The sequence below is a fragment of the Hemicordylus capensis genome, chromosome 1 (genome assembly GCF_027244095.1).
Source record: "Hemicordylus capensis ecotype Gifberg chromosome 1, rHemCap1.1.pri, whole genome shotgun sequence".
Taxonomy (NCBI): Eukaryota; Metazoa; Chordata; class Lepidosauria; order Squamata; family Cordylidae; genus Hemicordylus; species Hemicordylus capensis.
Genome location: NC_069657.1, coordinates 397745327 through 397762802, shown reverse-complemented (window position 1 = coordinate 397762802; position 17476 = coordinate 397745327). Strand labels below are relative to the sequence as shown.

Genomic DNA, 17476 nt, shown 5'->3' with positions numbered 1-17476 from the left:
CCCCTCCTCCTCCTCCTCGCTTCCCCTCGTTCGTTCCTGGGGTTGCAGCCAGAGGCTCATTAGCAAGAGGGAGGGCGAGGAGTCTCTCTTTCTCTCTCCTCTCGCTCTCTCCCTCTCAAGTTGGCAGGCAGTTTGGGAAGCTGCAGAGTTCAGAAAGCACTTGACGTTTCTTTCTGAGCAAATATTCCCCTTTCCTGAAGCGATCGGCGGGCACAGAAGAAGGGGAAAGCCGCTGAAGTTTCTCTGGATTTGCTTCGCTTCTGGATCGCTGCCTCCTCCTTTGCTTGCCGGGGTGCTCCCCCCACCCCCGTCGTGTCTGTCTGGGCGTGAGGTTGTGTTTGTTTTCTTCTCGGAGAGCTCAAGGAGCCGAGAAGCGAGAGGGGGCAGAGCGAGATCCCTGGCTGCTTTTCTCTTCCTCCCTCCCCTCCTCTTCTCCCCGCACCTTTTATACTTGCCATTACTGTTCCTGGTTTGGCGCGGGTGTGTGTGTGTATTTCTCTTCTTTCGAACTGACTGTGGAGGAGATCGCGAGCTTCCCGAGAGGCACTGGCTGCGAGGGGACTTCCCTGGCCGGGCTGAGGCGCCCTGCGCCCGGGTAAGGCTCCCCTTCCTGAATCCATCCATTTCTGCTGTGGAAAGTGGTGCGTATAAAGGAGCATTTCAGGGAACGCTTTCTCGTCTGTTCCCCGGATCCACCGCCGGATGCAGCCTGGGCTTTTTTTGGTTTGGCTGCTCTTCTTCGCCGCCTATGAAGCTTCTGCCTTGAAGATGGAGACTATCTGGGTTTTATTCCTCTCTCTGGTCCCGGTGTACACCAGGGGACAAGGGGTCTATGGTAAGCAGCCTTGGGTGACTCTGATTTCCAGCTTCGGGGGAAGGAGGCGGAGGTGGGGAGGGAAGAGAGATGGAGGGCCAAGCTGTGGTCGGATCAAAGTTTAGCCTTAAAAAAAAAAAAAAAAAGCACCTGCGCAGGAGAAAGTGAATGATGCCGGCAGAGCGCGGAATGGGGGGGGGGGGGGTGACGGCGAGGGAGATGGATGCAGCAATAGGGTTTCCATCAGCCCCTCCAGCTACTTCTTAATTCCCTGCCTGTGCGCCTCTCTTCTCTCCCCCACCCCCATCAGATTTACGAGTCCGGAGAGATGACGCTGATTAACCCTTTCGAGCCTCGATTTGAGCGACATGGGTTTTTGTTTGAGAGAGGGAAACGTGTACATAGTGTACCCACACACGGCTCCGTTAAAATAACCAACTTGTTGGTTGTAAGGGAAAGATGCACTGAAGGAAGCGGCAGGTTTTGTCTACAAAACTCCAAGTTTCTTCGGCGAGGGACGGGGGGGGGAGAGAAGGAATCTTGTCACTTCAAAGGGGGCTTCGCTTTTCCGAGAGAGGGAGAGAGAGAGAACCGTCCCCCGCCGCCGGGCTTGGGTCGACTCGCCCCCCATTCCGTGCCTTGCCCTGTAACTGCCCCTTGCCGCCGCCAGATCTATAGCCTGCTGTGGATTAGTTCCTTTCTGTTGGGAATGGATACAGGCGACTTGTTGAGGCTGTTCCCGTCGAGAAGGCTTCCTCTGCCTATCTGGGGAGCTAACTGGCGTGCCAAGCGGCTTCCCTTAGCGGTTATTTAAAAAGGAAGAAGCCGTCCGCGTTGTTTTGATCACGCGGCGCTCCTACAAACAAAACGGGGGCCGTGCCGGCCGCAATGCCCAGGGAGGGAAGCGAAGGGGTCCTCTCTCTGTCTCTGTCTCTCTCCTGCCACGAGGCAGTTCGGAGTCTTCCGGGGCTGCCCCTTTACGCAGAGAGGCCCAATGAGAAGAAAGGGCCCCGTTCCAAACACCCCGATAGAGTCGTCATCGAGCTCCCGAGATTTTGAAATGAAGCGGGCTTCGAGGACGCTGCTCTGCAAAGTGGCAACGCGCATGCACTGCCGCTGTTCCCGTTGGGATCGCCCCCCTCGGGAGGCGAGAGCGGTGTTTGGGGTTCAGTGATCATCGACGCGTAGATAAGAGCCTCCTGGAGGCGGGAATGGGCAGGCAGGGGTAAGAGAGCATGCCCTCCAACAATCCATCCCCACCTGCCTTGAGTTGGGTTTTTTTTTTTTTAAGATGTAGTATAGACTTGAAAAGTAGGATGCTGTGGAGGGCATCTTTGTTTTCCAAAGATCTTTGCCGTGTCACTCCTGTTTGCGGGGATCAGGTTCTAGCGCTGCGCGGGTCGTTTATATTGGGAAAGATCCATCGCACGACGCCAGTAAACTGGGGCCCAAAGGTAGCTGCCGCGAAATGGCTGCCCCCAAACTTGTAGAAACAACGGACACACATCAGTGGTGGTCCCAGAAGCAGCAAGCACCAGGCGACCGCTTGGCAGCATCAAGGAAAGGTAGTGACGCGTACACACTTGTCTTGGATGCAACAAGGGATACTTGCCCGAGCTCACAGGCACTCTCTCAATGCTGTTGGTTTGACGGGAAGATCTGCATTTCAACATCGTCCAACTTTTTTTTTTTTTTAAAGAAGCAGTCTCGCATGACCACGATATGTTGCCTTACAACTCCTTTGTGCATTGCTATAAAGTCCCCTTCTGAAAGCATGTCAAGGAAGAAGGGGTTTAAATGCTCCGTAGGCCTCCAGTGAGTTAAAAAAGAAGCAAACCCAAACAGATCAGCATTTCACCAAGATTCCACCAGCGCTGAGTTCAATTCAGTCTAGTCCCCACTACAGCTGAAGGCAAGCCTTTGTAGGTCACTTTAATGATGTGCTTTTGTTTGGGTGGTTTTTAAAAAATAGGAACAGATTCTCTTTCTCCCTCCGGACTGGGCTGTTAATTCGAGTTCAGGTTTATTTTGTGAAACAACGGCCTTAAATAGATGCTATTTTGTTCCTGCTCTCTCCTCCCCACATCTGTGTGTCTGTCAAGAAGGAAGGCAATTGGGGGGATTTAAGGTCCAGAGGGAAATTAGAGGAAGCACCCAAGAGCAGTGAGATGGGGTGTATAATGTGTTTGTGGCAAGAGAAACATTGTGTGTGCAGGTTTTTACATCCCCATGGGTATTTTATATGCTCCCAGGCAAACTTTTTATTTTTAATTAGCCTGACTGCTGCAGTCCAAGCAGAACTAGCGGTGGGTTTGCTTTCAAAGGCCTCTTCAGGCCCTTTAAGATTGTCAATCTTCTTACACCTCTGGCTTCTTTTAAACCTTAGACCCTGGTTTTTAATAGATTCCTCAGCTTGGCTTCTCTCTCTCTCTTTTAAACCTCTAGATGTTTAGAGAAACAGAACATCCTGATGATATTTCAGGGGCAAGATAGGAAAAGCACTGAATAAGAGCAAGCATGCTGAAATGAAGGCATTCTTTAAAGCTAGCACAGCACACACAGCTCTTCATTTATTCTGCAGACTCTTTTTTTATTTCAGTAGTACAAACCCAAATCTAGCTGCTTTCTCCCCTCCTTTTTTGACTATCTGTTAAGAGGGAAAATGCTTTTAATATAGACCTGCTGTCCCTCTAAGTATGGCTCACCAATGTTGAGGACACACTACAAACTTTCCATATCCTTTCCGTTCCCATAGCTGTTTCCAGTCGCAGCTATTTGTTTAGATGGTGAAATTGCAGCTATTGTGGCTTTAGCAGCAGCGCTCTAAGTAAAGCTATTACACTTGCAAGAACATTTAAACCGGGATTAGAGATGTTTTTCCCCACCCCTTCCTTTTCTTTTGCCCTAAATGTTGGTCTTGAGCTGTAGCCCCAAGCTATATTTAGAAAGAGTATTTCATGTTCTGGATGCTCGTCTCTTGTGGCACTTAATGTGGAAATGTTGAGAATTTAAATGTTGTAGTTCAGTTCACTTTTTTCTTTCCTTTTGAATTTTAGAGTGGCAAGGAAGAAAGGCTGTGGGAAGGGATGCACACACTGTATGAAGCTATAAATACATGTTGCCAAACTAAATCTAGTGAGATTAAATCCGATTAAACCAGATAAAATATCCATGTGATGTACCCTTTAAATAATAACCCTTGTGAGCATTCATAAAAGACCTCTGCCTAGGTTTATTGAGATGGGTGGAATAAAGCAAGCGTGTAAAGGCAAACACTTGGAGAAGAGACCTGGTTTAATTAGGAGTCAAAGGACTTCTGGCTGGCTTGTTACTTGAAGAGGCTTGTTACACAAATCGGTGTTTGATATAATGACTGAAGAGTGTCTGAAGCCCAATAATCTTCCTTCCCTTCATTATCTGATTCCATCCATTCAGTCCTATTTACTAACAGATAAGCTTAAGCTGGCCACAGTGTTTTGCTTTTGCCCCTGCAGAATCAGTGTTAAGAGGAATCCCAAAGGTCAAGTCTTGCTGTGTTACTGGAGATTCCCTTGATCTCTATAATAATGTTCACACATTTTAAATAAAGCAGGTCATCTCAATTTAACAAACTTCTCATGTGATTTAATTTATTTATTTATTGTCATCATGGGCTCTCTTGTGGAGGCTACTCTAAATTTCAGTGTGTGTGGGGGGGTAGATGTTACCATCTCCCCCCCCCCATTTTTTTGGTGGCTTTTTAGAGAAAATCAGTTCAGTCACATAGTGAGTGGCTCTGTGTGAGTGACTCATGTGATAGCTTCCATGTGGAATTATTTTGAGTTGTCATCTTTGTAGAGTGGTTGTAAATGTAAACAGGCACTGAGAGAGAAGCTAGAATGAAACAAAAGCAGTACAGACTTCTCTTTAAAATAAACTTTGTTTATTTAATTTTTTTAAAAAATAAACCTGCTCCTGAATGGTTTGTTCATGGGATTGTTGCAGGAAAAGATTTTTTCTAACATTTCCCAATCACAACTTCTTGTTGAGAAAGTAGAAAAATTATGAATTCTGGAATGTCTTCAGTGAACATGATCTTCTAAGGTTGCTAAAAAAAATTGAAAGCCAGGGAAGGGTTAGGATGGAAACTTACAGATCAGGGGATCAACTGGGTGGGACTGAGGTAAAGTCCATATCAAGCCCCTCCCCACCAACAACTTTGTTAGAGTGCTTCTGATATTTACTGGGTGTTTATACCCCTATTACGCTTGCCTGCCTGGGTCTAGTTGGACACGTAAAAAATAATGGTTGGCAATCCTAAATCCTCTTTGTGGTTGTAATCCTGAACGTATAAACAGCATAGTTTATATGCCCCTGCTAACTTGACAAAGAGGCACCTTTGAATATGGTGATTCTCTTTATTTAGCAGGGGGAGAGTAACTGGCCCTATCCACCCTCAGCACAGTACCGCCAGTGACAGTTGCTGGTGTCTATCTTGTGTTTCATTTTAGATTGTGAGCCCTTTGGGGACAGGGATCCATCTTATTTATTTGTTGTTTCTCTGTGTAAAGCTCCCTGAGCCATTTTTGGAAGGGCAGTATAGAAATCGAATAAATAAATAAATAGTAAAGGGAATAGTACCAAAGTAAGGAATGCCCTCCTGGATAATTTCCTCACTGCTTTTGGTCCTCCAAATGCAGCCACAGCTGTTTAGTCCTAGAAAGTGTATATTTCAAAATTTCATAGCTATAGGCAGAGGAAAACACAGATTGCATAAAGCATTTAGCAGAGACTATTGTAAATTGGACGAAAAATATATTTGAGGTAGGTGGAAAGGAAATGGAAAGTAAGAAACTGAGAGAAGAGAATCGTTCTGACTTTTCCTTGTACCAATAGTTGATTCCAAATATATTCTCTGAGTATGTATGTATAAGGAAGAGGAAGCTGACTAGTTTGTTTTGTTTTGTTTTTATTTTGGGGACTCTTATTTTAAAGTCTACCTGATGGAGTCTAAATTCTTTTGAGATAAGTTTTTGCAGCATTGTCTTGGACTGTGGAAGCTGGGCTGCTGCTTTTGTTTACTTTACAAACAAAAATTTAACAAGCTTTGATAGGAGTGTTTTATTGCTAACATGGAGCAGCTGACAGCCCAACTTTCCCTTCTCATGCTGAGGAAAAGGCTGTGAATCCCTCTCATTGTCTGCTTGCAGAAAACAAATCAACACCTTCATGGAATATTCCTGTGTGGAAGATGGAAGGTGGAGGGATGAGCTTCAAAGAAACAGATAGGGTGGAGATATGGGGAAATAATGTACTGTGCAATCAGATAGAAAGCAGGATTTGTTATGAACCCTGCTGCCTATTAAGACAGTCAAAGGACCTTCATTTGCCTGGTGGCAACTCAAAGGTGAGTCTTCTCTGTAGTTGCCCCAGGACTGTGGAATGCTCCCTGTTTGGATGAGATTTGCTCCATCCCTGATGGCTTTTAGGAAACATTTCCATATCTTCAGCCAGGCTTTTAGTTTAGTTTTACTGATTTGTTGTTTTAATTTGAATTTAATATATGTTTTAATGTTGTGTTAAATCCTTGGTTGTTGTGTGGTGGTGTTGTAGTTGTAACCACCTTGAGAGTTTTGTAATAGGCATTATACAAATGTATAAAACAAATAATAAATGTAACAGGTAAAGTCTCCGTCACTGGAAACATGGAAAAGTAGATGGAACACTCATAGGAAGGAACAATTTTGTCCTCGCCCTAAAAAAAAAAGAAAAAAAAGATCTGACTGAGTGAATGATTTCCTACTTTTTAAGATTATGGGGTCAGCTCTATATTTCTAAAGCTGACAGGGTGCATAGAGTAATAATCTGCTTGCATTAAATGTCATGTGAATAGGGTGAGGGAAACATGTCTTAAGTTCCTTTTTCCAATTGTGGACTGCTTTGATCTTTGATGATTGTGCCTTCATATATTAGGCAGGCCCTCTACTGGCTTTGCTACTCCCACCATTAGAGATGCCAGTTGTTCTACTAGCTTCTTTCCTGTTGCCTTGAATAGGAACTTGATGTGAAATCATTAGGAGGTGATAATAATCTTATCTCCAGGATACTGGATTCTACAGATTCCTGTATACCAGGCCCTGTTAAAGGCATGTTAAAGGCACAGGAGCAGGCCAGGTGGGCTCTTTTCTAGTCTGTTGGCATCCCTGCTCTAGCAGGACTCCTACAGTGTTTAGGTTTTCTATGCTATGGAAATATTAGGAGATTAAATAACACTCCTAGCTCCACTGATCTGAATTAGCAGCCTCTCTCACTTCTTTGCAATTCTCCACATGTTCTATGAGCTGTAGCATAGGGTCACAATGTCTGTTTTCTAGGTTTCCTTTCATACCTTCTGTCCAACTACTGATACACTGATCAGTGTACTGGTGTATATCTCAAACACTGGGCCCATCTCCTAGCTTTGTCCCTTGATCTCCACACAATCAGTGGAAGGGCCTCCATACACGTACAGTTTTGCATGAGAAGAGGCCTCTTGTAGCTGGGAGGCAGGGGATGTTCAGGGTCATTCCATATGATCCTGTTGATCTTCCACATGTTCAGTGGGTACAGTTTTGGAGGTGTGAAAAGGGCTTACTCTTTACTTCATTCCTCTCTTTTAAAGCTATTTTCTTGCTCCCATCGCTATTAAAACTGATGGCATCAACTCTATAGCCTGGAGAGCTCTTTGCTAGGTTTTTTGAATCCACTAAGTAGTCAAGTATAATGTTCCCCATGGTAATATATAACTTTTCCTTTCCTGTGCTCTGTCAGTTTTCCTTGTCTGTTTGATTTTGGTTATGCATCTTCTAGGAATGCAATTCTTATCTTACAACAGGAAAGCTCTAGGTAGGCTTTTGGTGCTGCATGCATGTATAATTTCTCCAAGATTTTTTCTATCCTTTCTATCAGATTTTCATTTCCTGCAAGCTAAATATGCCCAGCATCAAACATGAATTTTAGCTTCTGTAGTACTACTGTTAATGACTTATGTTGTTTGTCTGTGTTGTACAGCGTAATGACTTCTGCCCTTGTTCAGACCTAACCCAGTGTTAGGTCAGTAGAATTTTACTTCAAAGAAACCCCAAACAATCTATGGAGCCATCTTAATATGCAGTACTTGGAAACTGACATTATCCACCTGACAGGTTGTTTGCAACTTACTGGTAGAAGTCAAAATATTTCACTAGAAGTGTCATCAGAAACCACTATCTTATGCTAATTTTTGTGGGAACATGAAGACAGATGTTGAATAATTTGACATGAGCAACATAGCTTAGAAAATTATCACCATGTCAGGGTTTTGTCAGTTTTTTGAGGAAATACATATTTCAGACAACTGGAAAAGACAGAGTGAGGGGTATGGGGTGTGTGTGTGTGTGTGTGTGTGTGTGTGTGTGTGTATGTATGTGTGTGTATATATATATATATATATATATATATATATATATATATATATATATATAATATGATACGATACATAGGGTGTACCAAAGAAAACTAAGGCATTGCTGTTAACAGCTTGGGCAATTGAAAAAGGGGCCTCTTCCTGGATGTAGTGTCTATATGTAGCTTCTCCAGATGGCATTTGTGCTTGTTTAGGCACCTGGATTGTTGAGGCTTTTCATATGTTGCTTCGGGATTGTTTTCTTGAATCAACAAATCTAGTTTGTACTGTAGGGTATCCCTCAGTGCCTCACCCATGACCCCTTGCTTACTACTTCAATTCATTCTCGGATAACTGTGTGCTTGCACAGAGTCATCTACTCTCCCTGCATACCTAAAGACAATGCATGCTACTGTTTACATGAGTGCTTTATCCTCAGACAAAAACAAAGGTTAGAACCCATAATCATGCAGAGGTTGCTGATAATTCTTTAAGCTTCCATCTCCTTAGTGGTATAAACAAATGGGAGACTGACATGAGTTCTTGAGTTTTAGAATGTTCTAAAAATATATCCCAAGGAGACTTGTTTCTTCTATATATGAGATGTGACTAGGAGTGAGTAAAATCTGTGATGGGAAAGGGTACTTTTCATCTGTTTTACACTTATACTCGATGAGGGTGTGTAATAAACCTATGTGTGTGCATGCTTTTGTCATCAAGAGGATTTGGGCTGCAGATCAGAGTTCAAACTCGGGTCCTGGTGAAGAATAATGTGCATACACTGAATACCCCACTAGTTTGTGGCATTCCACACTAGCTACTACATGGCTTCCTTCTGAAACAATTACATTATTAAATATGTTGGAAGACTAATAAGCTCTGTGCTTATATCAGTCTGATACAGTTACTGTCAAACATGGAAACTGAATAAATGTCATGAACAGAAGATCACTGCTTATGAAATAAGCTGCCCACCAAAAAGCACAAGTAAAGCAAGGAAGCATAATGCAGGAAAAAAGAAGATTCACTGCAGTTGTTTGGACTTGAAATTACAATATGGGAATAAGAACAAATGCCTCAAAACTGAACTAATTGAAGTTGGAGCATAAACTTTTGAGAGGCTCTCCCTTGAGTAGTTGCGGGAGCAAAGCATCTCATTAGCTAGAAAACCGAAAACGAGTTAGAGAACTCTATGGATATTTTATGAGTTTTAATGTGGTGCATCTGTAGCGGCCTTTTGAAATAGGAGAAAATGTTTTTTCCCCTACAGTACTTGCAGATATGCCAAGATGGGATGTCTGTGTCAGATGGCCCAAGAAAATGGTTTGCTACTCGAACTCGTAAGTAATTGTCAGATTTGAACCAGGGAAGGATTTTTTTCCTGACCTCATTGACTGCTTGCCAGGGTTTTTGTATTCCCCTTTAATATATTGCACAAACCACATGCCAGTTCCATCTGCTCTCCCCCCCATTGCAGACTAAACTTTTTCATTGCTCTTGATGCCACTCTGGCCTGATGCACCTTGTTCTTTCTTGCTCTGTTGGTAGCATAGCACACTGTATCTCAATATGATGGCTAATAATTTGAATAAAAAAGAATTGTGTGTTGGCTGGTAAAATTATTAGTTTGTAGGATGACTAAAAGACTGAGTACAATTTACATTCCTGAGTTGGATCAGCTTTGATTAGATACAGGTAGTTGAACATTAGAAAAGATACGATACAAAGAAAAGATTATTTAGCATGGGGAGAGCCCTATCCATCCCCAATACAGCATTCCTCCAGTGGCTGCTGCTGGTGTCTACCTTATGTTTCTTTTTTAGATTGTAAGCCCTTTGGGGGCAAGGAACCATTCTATTTATTTATATATATCTATGTGAACCACTTTGGGAACTTTTGTTGAAAAGCGGTATATAAATATCTGTCATATTCATATATGTGCTGGATAAACAGCAGACAAACTCAGCTGCTAGTAGGAGATGCTCTTGGTTATACCACATGAGAAATTCTGGAATATCTTGCAAGCCACTAGGCGTAAGAGACAGTAACCTTAATGGCATGGCTATCATATTTTGTGGTCTCCCATGTTTAATCAGGGGGAGTGGCCATAGCTCAGGGGTGCAGTGTGTGTGGTTTTTTTGTATGCAGAAGGTAAAAGATTAAATCCCTGACAGCTCCAGTTATCTCAAGTAGCAGATCTACAAAAGATCCCCAGGATCTAGGGGATGTTGCTGAAAGATCCCTAGGACTTAGGAAAGACCAAGGAGATCTGTTGCCAGCAAGAGCTGATAGTGCCGAACTGGATTAACTAGGGTTTCTTAACCTTGAGCCCCCGGATGTTGTCGGACTACAACTCCCATTATCCCTAGACATGGCCCTTGTGGCTGAGGATGATGGGAGATACAGTCCAACAACATCTGGGGGCCCAAGGTTAAGAAACCCTGGGATAAACCTATGGTCTCTAGGTTTACATAACTTCTATATAAGGTAGTTTCATATGAAATTTGGGGAAATCTTTAAAGGGTCTGCTTTCTCTTGAAAGGAGACCCCTGAGAATTATGGTGTCTGTGTAATATTGCACCTATGTAACTTTGGTGTATTTACACATCTGCAGAGTGATCTGACATGCTAGGGTTCAACAGCAAGCTAATTCCCAAGCAATATTATTTTGTTTTTGTTCAGAAAGTCCAAACGCCTGGCACACTAAGTTGAGAACAGATTCTTCAAAAATCCCTCTTAGCCATTCAGCCAGACCAAGCTAACTCAATTTACCCTTTGTCCTTGGAAGAAAATAGGTAAGACTCTCATGTCCACTCCAAAGGTGATTTATGAAAAAATGGAAGTTTCTTGCTGCAACTAACTATCCATTAACTAAGCTGTCTCCATCAGCTTCCACCACGTTCAAAAGAGAAGGGAATTTCTCTAGTCTGTGACATCAAAAAGCAGTGTACAATAGGGCTGTGCAAAGCAGCCCACCTCATTTCAGGTGGCTCCCCTGTTGTCTTCAGACCCACTTTGGAGGGTCTCACTTTGGGCTTCTGGGATCTTTAGTCTTTTATGAGGCTACAGCTATTGCTCTAGCCTCAGAGAAAAGATTACAAATCTGAGGAACACCCATGCCATTCTCAGGACTTCAGGGGAAGAAGAAAAAGTCATTTTAAAATTCAAGCTGTGGAAAACTGCTGCCTTGCCGCCTGCTCTTCTGCAGCTGGGAGTGAAGATAGAGGAAAGCAATGAGGTGATTCTCATGATTGCCAGGAACAAGCGGGGAGGGCACGGGGGTAGGAAGGCTGCTTTGAACTTTCCCCCCAGACAGCCAAGCGGACCAACTTTGGTGCCCCATGCCCTCACACGTTCCATTCTTTATGAAGGAACGCAGAGGGATCTCTGGCCAGAACCCGTTGTTCTGGCTGCCTGTATCCCACAATATACCGTGCCTCATGCATGTTGCATTGGGGGATTCCCCGTGTCTCCTTGGGCTGAACTCAGCCCAACGAGATACACAATATTCAGTGGCAGGGTTAAGGGTGCGCTTTCACCCTTAATCTCGGCTAACAGCTGGCTTGGCTTGGCGGGTTAGGTGGGCGGGAAGTGGACAGATCCACAAGGATCCCACCACTTTTCACAGCCAGCCTAACTCAGGCTGGGATACCCCAGCCTGGTTTCGGCTGGTTGTGAGAACAGCCTCAATATGTCTCAGATGCCTTGTTCTTTTAGTAGGTTGTGGGGTGAGAGGAACCAAAGGGCTTAGCCCAGTTTGCTTTTCTCTGGTTCTGTTTTGGGCCCAACCAGATGGCACTTCGCTTTGGGCCCAAATCGAATAGATCCCTGAAGCTTCACACAGGCCTAATGTTCAACTCCCCTCCCTTCCCCACCCCAGTTTTCTTCTCCAGTTCAGCCTTTCTCGAGATGGCTGCAGTTTCAGTTGCAGCGATGATATATCTGTTCATAAGCCACTCTTCTATCTATATGCAAAACCTCACAGAAATACCATTTCTTGTGGAACAGTGAGTAACTTTGCTGTCTCTGGAGTGTATTTCTGTATTTGACATATGTCTGTGTTTGCAAGTAGGAAGCTGCCTTATACCAAGTCAGACCTTTGGTCCATCTAACTCATTATTGTCTACACTGACTGGCAGCAGCTTCTCCAAGGTTGCAGGCAGTTGCAGTCTCTCTCAGCCCTATCTTGGAGATGTCAGGGAGGAAACTTGGAACCTTCTGCATGCAAGCATGCAGGTGCTCTTCCCCTAAGGAGAATATCTTACAGTGCTCTCACATATAGTCCCCCATTCAAATGCAAACCAGAGCAGACCAAACTTAGCAAAGGGGACAATTCATGCTTGCTACCACAGGACTGGCTCTCCTCCCTAGCTGGTGCACTGATGAATCTAGATCATATTTTACTGAGGGGGGCCTTCTGAAACTTGCTCAGGTGGTGACTAGCAGAAATAAAGCTTTCTTTGACACTGCTGAACATGCTAGGAGTGCATAGAAGTGATGCCTTATCTACTTCACCTATCCAGCAGGGTCCCCTTGGATCAAGACTGAGAGGATGCTTCAGTGTATATATAATTTAACATGCTAACAGAGTAATTATAATGAGCAGTCAAGTAAGAATCCAGAGTACTTGTTTACTTAAAAAAACAAACACGCCTCCTTTAATCCATCTTTTATTGAAGAGTCTCACAGGTTTATGTTGCTTTAGAGCAGAAAATTAGTGGAGTGAGATTTCATTTTAGTTATTGTACGTGTTGCTCTGTGGAGATGATATCAAAATCACATTTGAGATGAGTTGTGAAGGGGATCGATAGTTGGAGCAGGGGAAGAAGAAGCCAGGGCAGAAGTCACGGCCAGTTGAAATGAGGGAAGGAAAGCTGCCAAAGTGGTGGTAAACTGGGAGCCTCCCTGAACTGAGGCCTAGTACTGAACTGAGGCCTAGGTCTCAGAGTTGGGCTGTCGGTGTCTCTGGACTGCACCACTTCTGACTTCAGGTGGAAGTTCACGTGATTGAATGCTTTTCTCTACTAAAAATTAAAAATAATATCCCTGTATGTATAAAGCTTGCATGTCAGCATGTGTGGGGAATTTGTTTAAGCTTAGCCGTCTCCCAATCCTGACAGAACAGGCAGGGCCAGCCCTGGGATAAATAATGTCCAATAAGCAATTATCCAGGGAGCCACACACAGGGTTGATGTGGGCTGCCACTGGCCCCTAGGACTTACAATGAATAACACTGTAGTAGTAGTAGTAGTAGTAGTGGTAGTGTAACAGGCCCTACTGCAGGCCTGCTCAACCTGGGGCCCCCAGCTGTTTGTGAACTACAACTCCCATGATCCCACAGTCACAGTGGCCAGTAGCAAGGGATTATGGGAATTGTAGGCCAACATGCAGGAGGGCCGAAGTTGAACAGCCCTGCCCTACTGTAATCATCACCCAAACAACCAGTAGAGCTGTGAGTGAAAGGCTAAGGACACCACTTCACTCAGTGATAATTCCCTATCTCAGTGCAGACAGTGCACTCAGCAAGCCGCCAAGCTCAGCTGGATGCCCTTTTCAGGTAGGCACTCTGGGTGACGGCCCAGCTGGTCAAAACCTACTGTAGGGCTGTCCCTGAGAACAGGCCAGAGTCATGCAAGGCTGGAGGCAACAGACCAGAAATGTCCAGGTATTGGGGCAAACTCATTTATTCCACTCTTGCACTGCTGTAGCTCCACAGGCTCCATCTACACTATGCTGCTTGTCTTTGCATCAAAAAGAGGACCTGCTGCTCCCTCCCCATGTGTAAAACCACCTGGTTAAGGTTGGTATCACGGTCACAATCCACCCCTGCAGGGGTGATGGACCTATTAGACTGGTCCGCCCAAAAAGGCTGCTGGACCTAGCAGGTTTCCAAAAGGCCTTGGAGGGTTTCGATGTTGGTGCTGCCGGTGATTCTGTCGATACCCTGGTGGGAACCTGGAATAGAGAACTCACCAGGGCAGTAGATATTATTGCTCCTAAGCATCCCTCCAGGCCTGCTTCTAAGATGGCCCCCTGGTACACAGAGGAGTTGCGGAGGATGAAGCGGCTTGGTAGGCGACTGGAACGCAAGTGGAGGAGAACTCTGCTCGAATCTGACAGGATGCAGCATAGAACCTATTTGAAGACCTACGCAATGGCAGTGAACGCAGCAAAAATGTGTTTTTGGTTGGCGCGCATTGTGTCTGCGGGTTCACATATGGCAGAGTTATCCTGGGTGGTGAGGAGTATAATCTCTGCTCCTTCTGCCTCAAATCAGCTCCCGGAGATACTCTGCTGTGACGCCTTTAGTGGGTTCTTTGTGGATAAAATCTCCTGTATTTGGGCCGACTTGGACTCTACTATTTCTGCAGGGTCTGTGAGGGAGGTATCCAGTGATCCCTCTTGCAGTGTTAGGTTGGATCACTTTCAATCTGTGACTCCTGATGACGTGGACAAGCTGCTTGGAGTGGTACGGCCTACCACTTGTTCTCTGGACCCTTGCCCGACCTGACTGCTTCGATCTAGCAGAGAGATTGTTGGAGATGGCCTAGTTAATATCATAAATGCATAACTGAGGGAGGGGAGGGTGCCTCCCTGTTTGAAGGAGGCAATAGTTAGACCTCTTCTTAAGAAGCATACCCTGGATCCCTCAGCGATGGATAGTTATAGGCCAATCTCCCCTGGCTGGGCAAAGTAATCGAGAGGGTGATGGCTAACCAGCTTCAGGCGGTTTTGGAGGAAACTGATTATCTAGACCCATTTCAAACTGGCTTTAGAACGGGCTATGGGGTTGAGACAGCCTTGGTCGGCCTGATGGGTGACCTTTACCGGGGAATCAACAGAGGGAGTGTGACTCTGTTGGTCCTCTTGGATCTCTCGGTGGCGTTCGATACCATCGACCATGGTATCCTTCTGGGTCGCCTGGGGGAGTTGGGAATAGGGGGCACTGCTTTGCAGTGGTTCCGTTCCTATCTCTCGGGTAGATCCCAGATGGTGGAGCTTGGTGACAGTCGCTCCTCAAAGCAGGAGCTGTTATATGGAGTCCCACAGGGCTCCATTCTGTCACCAATGCTTTTCAATATCTACATGAAACCGCTGGGTGAAGTCATCAGGAGATTTGGTGCTGGGTGTTATCAGTATGCTGATGACACCCAAATCTACTTCTCCTTTTCATCTTCAGGAAATGGCACTCACTCTCTAAATGCCTGCCTATGGGCAGTAATGAGCTGGATGAGGGATAACAAATTGAAGCTGAATCCAAGCAAGACGGAGGTGCTCATTGTGGGGGCTCAGAATCTGAGGAGTGAGTTAGATCTCCCTGTTCTGGATGGGGTTACACTCCCCCAGAAGGAGTAGGTGCACAGATTGGGAGTACTCCTGGACCCGGGCCTCACCCTGGTTTCTCAGGTGGAGGCCATGGCCAGGAGTGCTTTCTATCAGCTTTGGCTGATTCGACAGCTGCGCCCATTCTTTGAGGAGGATGGTCTCAAAACAGAGGTGCACCAACTGGTAACCTCCCGACTTAACTATTGCAGTGCACTCTACATGGGGCTGCCTTTGTACGTAGTTCGGAAACTTCAATTAGTTCAGAATGTGGCAGCCAGATTGGTCTCTGGGGTAACCTGGAGAGACCATATTACGCCTATTTTGAAACAATTGCACTGGCTGCCGATATGTTTCCGGGCAAAATACAAAGTGCTGGTTATTACCTTTAAAGCCCTGAATGGCTTAGGCCCGAGTTACCTTAGAGAGCGTCGCCTTCTGCGTGATCCCCACCGCATATTAAGGTCATCTGAGGAGGTTCGTCTCCATTTAGCACCAGCTCGTCTGGTGGCGACTCAGAGGTGGGCCTTCTCTATAGCTGCTCCGGGGCTGTGGAATGCACTCCCTGTGGAAATCCGCAATTTGAATTCTCTATTAGCCTTCAGGAGAGCCCTTAAAACGTATTTGTTTGGCTTGGCTTTCCAGGGTTTTTAAATCTGTCTTAATATTCTAACCCGATTTTGGGGCTTTTAATCATTGTAATTGTTTAATTGTTGTTTTAAAATGTTCTTAAATTGTTAATTGTTGTTATATTATTTTTAATTTGTTTTAGCTCTTTATTGTTTTAGTGGTTTGTTTTAATTGTAAACTGCCCTGAGCCATTTTGGAAGGGCGGCATATAAATCAAATAAATTAATAAATAAATAATATGGAGAACTGCCTGTCAGAATCAATCCCATTTCAATGTTCTGTTGTGTGAGTGTCTTTTTAATATTCTATCTCCCTGGTTCTTTTCAGCCTGGGACTGGTTTTGAGTCTGATTGATCTTATCCATGACTCCTGGGCATTCAAGGTGTTTTGCTGTCCACAAGTAGGGTGGAAGTACACGTGGCCTTGGAGTTGGCTCTGCTGCACCATATCTGACCAGCAGGGGGAGCACTTGTCCATATCATTCTGCAGTGAGTCCTTTTTATTGAATTCTGGAGGCCAGTTAAGTGTTCTAGACCCTAAATCAACAAAGAGTCTTGTGGACCCTGTTATTTTTGCTACTGCAGATTAATAGGCTGTCCCTCTGGAAGTAGTCCCTAGAACTACATCTTCCAATGCCCAGCCATATCAGTGTACTGTTGCTCTCTCAGTTTTCGTGCATGTATGTTAGCTTAAATAATATGCTGAGAAAAACTGCCTCTAGGCACTCCTCCTGTCTTGTGGAGCACTTTATGGGAAGGGCTTGAGTCAAGGGCAGAGCACATATTTGTGGAAGAGCCATTGCTCAATGGTTGAAGGTCGCAGGTTCAATCACTAGCATTTCCAGTTAAAAGGCTCTTGGATAGCAAGAACTGGCAAAGACTCCTGCCGAAGACCATGGAGTGCCACTGCCGGTCAGAGTGAACAGCACTGGGCTAGATGGGCCACTGCCATGGTCTGACACAGTATAAGGCAGCTCCAGATGTTCCTTACCATTCTCAACATCTCCAGCTTAAAGCATCTCCGGTAGCAGGACTACAGAGGAACTCTGCTTGGATCCTTGGAGAATCTCTGCCAGTCAGAGCAGATAATAGCTGGGCCAGACAGACTGATGGCCTGATTTGGTATAGGGCAGGCTTTTGCATATCTTCATTTATCTTGTGTTTGCATATCATTATGTTAGTTTGCCATAGCCTCTGAACTAAATGCTGCCACCCCCATCACGACCCCATACAGGCAAAATGTTTTTTCTGAACAAGGTGTCAAGTGATACAACACTAGGAACCAAATTTAGTGGGAGCTCTTGGGGG

The 17476-nt window shown here is 45.0% G+C and overlaps 1 protein-coding gene across 7 annotated transcripts in view; it reads left to right on the top strand.

The window, feature by feature from the left end:
- Positions 1-21: 21 nt before the first annotated feature.
- MDGA1 (MAM domain containing glycosylphosphatidylinositol anchor 1) overlaps positions 22-17476 on the top strand; it is a 396970-nt gene continuing 379515 nt past the window's right edge. The window contains exons 1-2 of one of the 7 annotated variants that reach the window (XM_053304893.1): positions 750-835; positions 9487-9556. In XM_053304893.1, coding sequence (XP_053160868.1) covers positions 833-835; positions 9487-9556 — 73 coding nt within the window. In that variant the 5' untranslated portion in view covers positions 750-832. Of the gene's footprint in view, positions 836-1197; positions 2380-9486; positions 9557-17476 lie in introns of those variants that run through there. The other 6 variants (XM_053304903.1, XM_053304907.1, XR_008318520.1 and 3 more) reach the window with 6 other exon arrangements.